Source organism: Micropterus dolomieu, linkage group LG09 (genome assembly GCF_021292245.1).
Source record: "Micropterus dolomieu isolate WLL.071019.BEF.003 ecotype Adirondacks linkage group LG09, ASM2129224v1, whole genome shotgun sequence".
NCBI classification, from domain to species: domain Eukaryota; kingdom Metazoa; phylum Chordata; class Actinopteri; order Centrarchiformes; family Centrarchidae; genus Micropterus; species Micropterus dolomieu.
Genome location: NC_060158.1, coordinates 487211 through 498686, shown reverse-complemented (window position 1 = coordinate 498686; position 11476 = coordinate 487211). Strand labels below are relative to the sequence as shown.

The 11476-nt window shown below is 41.3% G+C and overlaps 1 gene segment (V, D, J or C); it reads left to right on the top strand.

The window, feature by feature from the left end:
- Positions 1-81: 81 nt before the first annotated feature.
- On the top strand, positions 82-566 carry LOC123976693. The segment is given in 2 exon segments: positions 82-136; positions 244-566. Coding segments are annotated over 2 exon segments (375 nt in total).
- Positions 567-11476: the final 10910 nt, after the last annotated feature.

Sequence of the window (11476 nt, the reverse complement as noted above, 5' to 3'; positions counted from 1 at the left end):
TATAGTCCTGAGAGTTGAACACTGGATGACTGACAGCTGTCCTTCATGACAACAGAAGCCACAGAAATCCTCCTCATCAAAAACATGACTTTGATCTGCGTCCTCATCTGGACTCTCCTCTGCTGCTGCTTCACAGGTAAAGTCCAGAGAATCAAACTCCTCTCCTCTATGAACATCCGTCCCTCTGAAATGAAGCCCACAAAACCATGACGCTGCTTTATGTTTTTGTCTCTGTATCCTCAGAGTCCAGAGGCCAGGTCACAGTGACTCAGCCTGGAGCAGTGAGCTCTGCTCTGGGAGGCTCCGTCTCCATCAGATGTAGGACCAGTCAGAATGTTTATAATGGGAACTATTTATCCTGGTACCAACAGAGAGAAGGAGAAACTCCCAAACTGCTCATTTACTATGCTAGCAGTCGAGCATCAGGGATTCCAGGTCGTTTTACAGGCAGTGGATCAAACTCTGACTTCACTCTGACCATCAGTGGAGTCCAGACTGAAGATGCAGCAGTTTACTACTGTCAGAGTCAACACTCTATTAACAGTCAGTATGTGTTCACACAGTGAAAAAGCGTTGTGCAAAAACCTCCCTCAGTCAGACTGAAAACAAACTGAAGTGTCTGCTGCAGCTGGAAGCTACTGCAGAGACTGATACACTTCACTGAGGACACACACATTAGCAAAAAAGCATTAAGAAATAAACAGAAGAGCAAACACAATGTTAGTCACTTGAAAGCAAAATAATATGATTTGAAGAAGAACAATTTAATAACAATAATTATTTAAAGCTTCAGTTCCACATCAGAATCATTGTTTTTCCCAACAAGCAGGCAATTGACAGGTATGTGTAACCTCTTCAAAATTTCATCATTTCATAGATCGAACATTTCACCATGTTTTATTTAACCACCAAAGAACATGTAGCAAAAGAAGTTGAATGATTAAACGATTATCTTGGATATTCAGTGACTCTCTCCATCACAGCTTCACACCATCCATCCATATCCCATTATCATACCATTGCCCAATTATCCAAAGGTACCAACTTGGAAAAGTTAAGAAGAGTCATGCTCATGACCTTTGACCTCAGCCTCATACTGCACTAAATATATTTCAATTATGTCCACTTAAAAGAAAACATGAAGACACAGATCAACATCATAAAACCTCATAATCAAAGATTTCCCAAACAAAAACCTGTACATCCCTCAAATCAAGTTGCTTGATGACTTTATTGTTTTCTGGCTCTGCCCACATGTCCAAATCTTCTGGATGGAGTTTCATTAACATCTCCTCATGACAATGCAATATCTGCATTACAAACTTATGTCAAACCTACATCAATTTTAGTGCCACTAATCCCTGTTAAAAACACAATTTTCCCAAACTTGAATGGCAAAACAAAACTGTCACAAATCACTCGGTCAGTTAACTACCAAACTTTTCAGTATGTAAATATGTAGATCAATGCTCTCAGCACTGAGGGGGAAACACCATGATATGTTGAGGACAGCTACAGCTCACTGACTCTGTGTGTTTGCATTTGTGTCCTGCCTCTCTGCTCCCAGCCGTTAAGAGGCCAGTGTTGATCAGAAGCTGTCCAGGCCTTTCAGAGCCACTGACACGCCGGCAGCACAATGATGTCACTGAGTTATAACAATGGCAAACCCTGGTTCATAGCTAAACTCAGACAGCTAAGGTTGGAAAAGGAGGAGGCATTTAGGAGTGGTGACAGGGCTAGGTGCAGGGTGAAAAAGTAGAGGTTTAGTAAGGAGGTACGAGAAGCTAAATGACTGTACTCAGAGAGACTAAAGAACCAGTTTTCCGCAAATGACACCACTTCTGTCTGGAGGGGGTTCAGACAGATCAAAAACTATAAACCCAAAGTCCCCCACTCCATAAACGATTCTCGCCTGGCAAATGAGCTGAACCAGTTCTAATTTGAGAGTCAATCAGACAGCATCCCCCGTGACTCCTCCGCTCAGCTTCAGCCTTAAGGCCCATTTATACTCCTGCGCAGGGTCTACGTGCATACCTACGCCGTACACTACGCACGTAGCCATGCATTTATATTTATGCGTAGGTGTGTCCGTCATTCTGCAATTACACCCCCAAACGCTAGTCGGCAGTAGCGCTACAGCGTTCACTGTGTTGACTTTTTGCCGGCCAGCAGGCTAACTTTCGGTTTAGTGCTCCGCTAACGTAAATGGGGAAAAATTGGATACGTGCGGCTGGTGTAGCCTTTTCAAATGTTACCAACCGAATGGATCACATTCTGATAGCGAAACGAGTCATTTCGCTCGGGTTGCGACAGTCAATTATATTGATTCTCTGGTTACAGCCGCCGTTCCCCGCCAAAGCACAGGGTACTTCTGGTCGGCTAAGAGGCATTGCGAGGCTACACAGCCGAACAATCACAGAGCTTACGAACCGCGTCGACTCAAAGTGTAGTCACACATTTGAGGAGGTGCACGCCAGGCGACGGCGTGGCCTCTGCGTATCCCCGTAGCCTACGCCATTACCTATGCCGTCGATTTGATGCAGAAGTATAAATTGCACCCCTCCCCCCCAGAGCTGGCCAGCTCCTCCCCTCCTCTCTCCATCACAGAGAGGGAAGTCAACGGTCTTTTCAGGTGGCAGAAAACTCGCAAACACCTTGTGTTGTCCCACCTAAAATCTATTACAGACCCACTCCTGGACCCCCTGCAATTTGCCTACAGAGCCAACAGGTCTGTAGATGATGCAGTAGCCATGGCCCTTCACTTCATCCTCCAGCACCTGGACTCCCCAGGAACCTACGCCAGGATCCTGTTTGTGGATTTCAGCTCTGCTTTTAACACCATCATCTGCTGCAGGACAAGCTCTCCCAGCTGAACGTGCCTGACTCCACCTGCAGGTGGATCACTTCTCCCTGTACACCAACAGCTGCACCTCCAGTCATCAGTCTGTCAAGCTCCTGAAGTTTGCAGACGACACCACCCTCATTGGGTCATCTCAGGTGGGGACAAGTCCGCCTACAGGTGGGAGATCGACCATTTGGTGACCTGGTGCAGCCAGAACAATCTGGAGCTCAACGCTCAGAAGACAGTGGAGATGGTCGTGGATTTTAGAAAGAGCCCAGTGCCACCCGCCCCCATCATCCCTTGTGTCTCCCCAGTCACCACTGTGGACTCCTTCTGCTTCCTGGGCACCATCATCTCCCAGGACCTGAAGTGGTAACTGAACATCACCTCCATCATCAAAAAGGCCCAGCAGAGGATGTACTTCCTGCGGCAACTGAAGAAGTTCAGCCTGCCAAAGACAATGATGGTGCACTTCTACACCGCCATCATTGAGTCCATCCTCACCTCCTCCATCACCATCTGGTACGCTGCTGCCACTGCCAGGGACAAGGGCAGGCTGCAGCGTATCATTCGCTCTGCAGAGAAGGTGATTGGCTGCAATCTTCTTTCTCTTCTGGTCCTGTACTCCTCCAGGACTCTGAGGCGTGCAGGAAAGATTGCAGCTGACTCCTCCCACCCCGGACACAAACCGTTTCAGACTCTCCCCTCTGGCAGGAGGCTGCGGCTGTTTCTTCCCGTCTGCAGCCTCATTAACAAGGCCCGGGCCCCCTAATGACAATCCCCCCTTGCAAATGATACAAATGTCTCTGCACATGTAAACACTGTTTCATCTCGTGTCGGGCACAGACCTGGCACGTCGCACACATTTGTTGTGGATTGTTGATTTTTGTTGTAGCATATTTTTATGTTGTCAGTTTATATATTTATATATACAAAATATTCTCTTCCGTTGCGTTACTTCTGCACGGCACAGACCCAGAATAATGCACATGTATATATCTGTAATGTTGTTCTTCCATTCCATATTTATATATTTCTACATTTATTTATGTTGACTGTATGTTTGTCTACGTGTAGCACCTTATCACCACAGCAAATTCCTCATATGTGTAAAACACCACTTGGCAATAAAGCTCCTTCTGATTCTGATTTTGTAAAGCTTCAGTACCCCTGGAAACCAACAGGGAGCGCCAGTGTTTAGGCAGTAAAGCAGCTTTTTTGTACCCCAGAAAAGTATTGATATACTTTAAAAATGTACAGTACTATCAGTGCTTAGGAGTATGAGGTGGCCACACCAGTTGAACACTGGATAATCAAAGATAAGATATGGAACATATGGAACATGTTTTGCTTGGTTTAACAGAAAAACTGGATGCCATGAGATACTGATTCACAGAGACAAGCGTGAATGTGAAGCTCTTCCCATTTATTGCATTTATGTGTTTTTCAACTACATGCACCCTCCATACAGTGCTCTTTAACAATTTTAACTTTTCTGGGACCGCAGACAGATTTGAAGGCAGATGGAATTTGCCTCAACAAGTCAGGAGTAAAAGAATTCATCTCTTTTATTTTCTGCTTCATAAACTTGTTCCATGCCATGTTCAGTCTGCTCAGCCTCCTTCTATTTCTACAGAGTTGGCCCTGCTGAATATTTGATCTCTTACCAACAAGTTAAAGGTCTTATCACTACCTGCAATCTCTTTTTTTTATATTTTAAACTGAACATAGATAATAGTAGCAGTGTACCAAATCGCATTGAGTCAGCTTCAGGCTTTAATGTTATGAATGTTTCTTGGCCTGACAAGAAAGGTGATGCTGCTGCTATATTAACTCCAATGCAACGCTTTGAATGTGTTTGCACTATGTTGTTAGGCACATATGATCCTGCTGTTAACAATTTACAGACCTCCAAGGCCCTCCACACATTTTGTTGACAACTTCAGTGAGCTGCTTAATGTTCTCAGCAGATTTTGATTATCTTGTCGTAACTGGTGATTCACATTGATAACCCAAAGACAAAACTCCAAAGGCATTCTGTGACATTCATTTGGTTATTGGCAAGGTTGTAGATATTTTGAGCGCTGTTGTCAGGGACACAGGCCTTTCTGACCATTTCTGTGTAATGGTAAAAAAACGAGCATACCAGTTGCCTTTACATGGAAGTTAAATCCATGACAATATTCTTTACACCAGGCTCTGCTGATTAGCGAGTAGTAATAACTCTGAATGATATTGAATGCCTGTGCAAAAAGGATTGAAGCATCTCTGGCAAGCAGAAAGCACTGTGGAGAAACACCCCTGCTGTCACAAGTCAGAAAAGAGGGTGCAGGAAAGTAAATGCAAATGGAGAAAAAATTTTAAATACATGTTTGATCGCCTTGAAGAATATAAACCCAGTAAAGCCAAATAACAAAACAGGCTGAAGCTGCACACAGATGGAACCAATGTCCTGATGATCTCAAATGCACCACAACTTTAGCCACCAATCTAAATTAAAAACTTATTTCCTTTGATTCAACTTATTACTGCACCGTAACTACATTCTAACTGTGATTTGATTTCATATAGTTTTTAGCATTGTATTTCATTTTATGATTCTTAAAATCTAATTTTAGTCTCTTAATTTATTTATTCTGGTTTATGTTGCTGATTTTGTCATTGCATTTATTATATAAGTAAAGCTGCCTTGCATTGCTTAATTCACTTCCTTTTTCTATGTCTCTGAATTCTCCAGAAAAAGTTTTGAAATGTATAATATATAGAAATGCAGAATATGCAGATTGAGTCACCGTTATTTAACGACAGAAGGAAAGAGAAATGGTTGAAAGATTCATTGGTTTTATTTGTTACATGCTTGTTCAATATGTGTAGTGAAATGCGAGGTGGGATACTCTGTGCTAAAAAGCTAGCCTGCAATCAAGAGAATGATTGGAATGATTTAGTAAATCAAACATAGATTAGAAATATTGAATAGAAATAATACGCTAAAGTGTATATTGGGCTGGTGTGTGTTCTGAACATGCTGCAAATACGCAGGATAAGGTTCTTCTTTCAGCAAAAATCCTCACTAATGTCTCAAATACTCAATATGTGCACACATGTTGTACTGCTGTGTGTGGGTGATTTAGGACATTTATGTTAATTCAGACATGAGAACATTTGAACAGACTGTTTGTGTGTGTGTGTGTGTGTGTGTGTGTGTGTGTGTGTGTGTGTGTGTGTGTGTGTGTGGGTGGGTGTGTGTGTGTGTGTGGGTGGGTGTGTGTTTGAGCATTGTGAGGCAAATATTAACTTTGTCCAAAGTACATTAGTGTTCCTGAATTACGATGCACAAATGTCAGCAGAGTTAATGTATTTGAGTGCTATCCTACTCTGAACTTCAAACTCTCTGCAGGAACATACAGAATGTAGCTAATCCCATCCAGTCCAACGATCAGCGTCATTAAGGGCACATATCACTGCAGAATCAATTTGGTTGTGTGTGAGAGACTCTGATGGAAACTGGACAACGTATGCTGGATGTTGCTGGAGCCCAAACAAGAGCTAAAAGAAGAGTGAATAATGGTCAGACATTCATCAGAAATATAACACTGAACAGATGATACGTCGCTTTGTGTCTATTGGGTGTATGTGTAAAAAAGGCAAACACATTTGCCACAACAACTTTATAAGGCAAAGCTTGTTATAGTGTTCTTCAATTCAAGTCAAATATTTTATGTCAAATCACATCATAAGTTATCTCAGGGCACTTTTTATTTAGAGCAGGTAAAGACATTATAACATTATTAACAGAGAACCAACAATTCCCACCACGAGCAAGCACTTGGCGACGGTGGCAACCCTCTTCTTCTTCTTCTTCTTCCCCCAAGTGAAAATCAAAGCAATTAATGCAGCTTCTAAGAAATAAAAATGTTTGGGAGACGTGCCCTTTGGTCCACTCACCTGTAGCATAACAGAGAGTTGATGCTAGCCTGGTCTTTTCATCTGGCTTTCTGCCAGCAACAGAATTTTGAACTCTATAATTAGATCTTTCTTACTGCTTTTTGTGACTCGTAGTTGACGTCTTAAAGTTTTTACCAACACATTCTCAATCCCATCTCATCACATATAGATGAAATTGGTCAAGGCCCCTTTAACGCACTGGGTAAACTCTTGGCATGTGCAGGCTCCAGACGTTGCAATAATAAATATGCTTCCTCTGGTTAGACTTTCAAAATAAAACACGTGATTAACATTGTAAAATGGCATGTGGTTAACGTTATGAAATGGTTGCAGTTTGGTTAGGTTTAGGCACCAAAGCTACTTGGTTGGGTTCTGGAAATATCATGGATTGGGTTAAAATAAGTATGTTAATGACATAAGTTTTTGCACAGGAAACAAATACCAGTCTCCTGCATGAAAGTCCAGTGTTTGACCCATACATCCATCCTAACCACCTCCTTAAGTGGACTTTTGAGTTTTATATACTGGGCCTACTTGTAGCACTGAACAATGACAATAAAGAGTACTGTGCATTAAAAACTGACTGCAAGGGGTCTTGACCAAGCTTCCATATGTGAGAACGGGTTTGTTTTTACACAGTTTTTATACACCACCGTGCCCCTGACTTTGCCTTGTGACCCCACTGCTCTTGCGTTTTCCATGTCCCCGGTTTGCCTCTATGTTTGTGTGAGCGTGTGAGTCTCAGCTGGGGCCTGCCTGCCCGCACACCTGTCTACAATCAGCTCATCAACTTGCAGCTTATCAGCCCCGGCGGTCCTCCCACTCATCACCAGGTTGTTGTTTCAGCCACAGTGCTACACTGAGGCCTCTAGCTGTAGATACTTTATGAGTAGTTTTCATTGTACCTGAATTAAGGCTTGTTTGTTTCCGGTGCTCGAGGATTTCTGTTTGCCTGCCTGCCATCCAAATATCCTGTGCTTCTTCTGCCTCCCACACTGTCCTCTGAATCCAAGCCTTACAATGTCCATAAGAAAAGTCAGTCACTGACTTTTTAGTGTCTTTTTGAAAAGAAACAGCATTATAAAACACCACAGTGTTTTTTTCCCCCCTGACTGTCTCAAACTTCAGACCAAGATTCTGAGGAAGTTCAGTTCAAAACTATGCGTATGTAAGCACTGTTTAAGTTAATAGCTCAGCATCCGCCTATCTGCTATTGCATCACGCTCATTTCTGCTTCTTTCAGCTTTCAGGAAGTAACAATATGACGAACTGACAGACTTTGATGAGAGAAGCATCACTGCAAAAAAGTTTGACACTGATGAGTCAACACAATCAGTTCAGCTTGATGAATCAGTGTTAAAGATATGTTTGTTCATGTGCCCAACATACAGTATTTACCCAACTTCTTCAGGAAGCTCATGTAGTTGGACACCAGTCTAAACTATGGTATGCAGGTTTGGAGAAATTAAATTGCAGAATTTGGACATGCTGGGCAAAGGTTAAAAAAAAACACAGTAGGGACAAACCTAGAGATGTAACATCCACTTATACAGCGGCTTCAGGATTTCTAATATCTCCTTCTCCCAACTTTTACGCAGCCAAAAACGGAGTTGCTGTGACTTCAGTCTGGTCTGGAGGTGACTGAGGCCTTCTTCAGCCCGAAGAGAGAAGGGTAATGTCTGTGTAAGCTCGTCCTCAGGCACAGAAGCAGCATCAGTGATTTGATCCAGGAGAACATTAGATGATCACGAGTTTAAACAAAGCAACAAATGTGACCTCTTCCATCTAGACCATTATTGTTCTCATTCTTAATCTTCTTCTTCTTCTTATAAAATAAAATTCTTACTCTAAAATTTGATGTATAAAATCACTTCCCTAAGCTGGAATTGGAAGAAAACATAAGTGGTATGTGAAACTACCGTGTCTACATGTAATACTAAAGTAAAAGTTTTTAATGCTGATGGAAGTAAAAAGTATTGGAATAGATTTTAAATAAAATTCAGGGCTCAATGCGTATGACTCAGAATACTACAAACTTACAAACGTACACAAAATACCTGTTGCGAGGACACAATATTCTTAGACTTTTTATATAATATTTTATATAATATTATAAGTATCAAAATTTTAAATCCAATGAAATGACTAAAACTGAGCTGACACTGAAACAAAGATCTACAGAATATCTGAACAAATAAACAAATAATTATGTTTGTCAGAGATGTTCACACCTTTTTGTTATGGAGTGTGGATGTTGTTGAATGCCCGCTGGAATGCCGTACCTGTCCACATCCTGCCGATAGTTTGACTCCAGGTGCACTGAAACTCAAGCTGCAGGATCAGCCAGCTAAGTGTGGCCTCAGGTGAAGGGGAACACATGGGCCAATCAGATTGTTTTGTGGTTTATGGAAGAAAATCTGTGCTAGGGGCAGAGTGTGTGTCTTTGTGCTTTGTCATTCACCTTCAAGACCCCCCCCCCCCCACACACACACACACACACAGTTCACCAGGCCTTAAGAAACAACTATGAATGAGCCTTCATTGTTTAAAATCTCTCAAAATGTTGTCTATGTCTATCTTTGTGTGTGCTTTCTGCACGCTGCCCTTTCTCTGTATGTGTGCATGCCCTTACATATGTGACTGTTTATGAATGTGTGTGGTCTTTAGATGACGATGTTTCCCCTGAGGTGACGGATGTACAGATCACTTTCAAAGCCGGGAGATTTGTTCCCCCCATGAACAAAATGTTCCCGACAGAGATCAGGCTGTCAGTGAGAGCAGAGCTTTACAAAGGCCCTGATGTGTTTTGATAACAGCGCTGTGAAAAGAAGCGTAATGCTGTGGCTTTCTGTGGTATTCCTGCAAAATCACAGAGCAGATCTAACTACGGCTTTTGCTGAGAGCTCTAGCTGAGGTACAAATCTGCTGAAGAGCAGGAGTGGAATAGACAGCTTTCAACAGGAGGGCTCTCTTCCCAGTGTTATGTATTTGTCTCATTGTTTACAGAGGAAACATGTCTCTCTCACAGCACTGTTAGCTCACTGTGGGCTTCAGGTATCTTTCAGGTATTATATCCTCTCATAGATTGAATGGGGTGTATAAAGTGATCTGTGGCCCTACTGACCTTATGTGGTTTATAAAATGTATTTGGTCAAATTTGCAAAAATACAATAACATTTCTCAGTAAGTTATAATAGCAGTGGTGTAAGGTGACACGTTTCTCAGTCAGTGTTCTTGACTGTGATACTAAACCTCGACCTGCTGCACCTGACCTCTAACCGCTCTGCTGAAATGTGAACAAGTATGTGGGTTCAAAGTGAAGAAAGTAATTCATAAATCCATTCCAATCGCATAGCAAAGGTCTTCAATAATGACCTATAAAGTGAAGCTGGTCATTGCATATATAGAAATGGGGGTAATTTCTGAACAGGACTTAAACCCCATGTAAAGAAAGTTGTTCTGTTATGTTTTTATTATTTGAGAAATATCGCCATTGTTAAGTCTTTTATTTTAGTCACAGATCTGGGGAAACTCATCCATGCTTTAATCTCCTCCCCTTTACTATTGTAACTCCCTATATACCCGACTCAGCCAGAAATCAAGTAATTGCCTACAATTAGTCCAGAATGCAGCTTGACTTCTCTCTCTTAGCAAAAAATTTGACCATATTGTTTATTTTGGGATTGATTTTAAAATATTTTAATTACTTTATAGGCCAGGCAGGGGGTGCCACCTTTTTATATCTCTTTTTTTATTTGTTTATATGTTTTACATTGATTGTGACACACTTTTCTTAACCTGTATTGAATGGTGCTATAGAAATAAAGCTATAATTATTTTTATTTATATCTGTGACCTGAATACAAACCCAAACACTTGTTATCTAAGATGAGACACACAGATGAGCTGTTTGGATGGTTTGTACACACACTGCTTCTGATAGCCTTTAAAGGTGTGCTGTTGTTGTAGAGATTAGCCTGTATAGTAAACATTGAGAGCAGGTAAGTAGGGAAACCGTCATCCTCTGCATCTGCGGGTGCATGATTACTCTATTTAACTTAACATTATACATACAATGTACTCTTATTACCAGTGCATCAAATTGCATCAATCCTAACTCTACATCAACAGATAAAACTAAACATTCAAGATGATGCAGTCACTTCTGTCTCTCAAAAAAATCCAATTAATCAGAACACAACCCATATAACCTCATCTACGTTACAGAATTAATAATATTCTGTTAAATAGCGCCATCTCCGGTATTATCACTTAATTGACAAGCTAGTGTTTCTGTAAACTGCCTCACTTTTATCTATAATTTTTCCAACTGTGGTGCCAAAATCAAATTACTTCCAGAAATTATTTTTAAACGATTTTTTGTCAAGATTACCTGTTCGGGTAGACTCACTCTGCAAAAAATCATACATTGTGACATTTGAACAAATCAAACGGATAACTTTTTTTGTTTGACAGCCTTCTTGGTCCTCTTTTATTCACAATCTACAATAACAATATTATCTCTACCACTCCAATTTGCCATGTACAGTTTTATGCAGATGATGCCATTTTATATTCCACGGGCTCTTCTCTTAATAATTTGCAACTGCATCTGCTTTTGATGTATTTCGGATCTGTCTAATCAAACAAATCAAATTCTGACAAATGTATACTATTCTTAAGGTCACT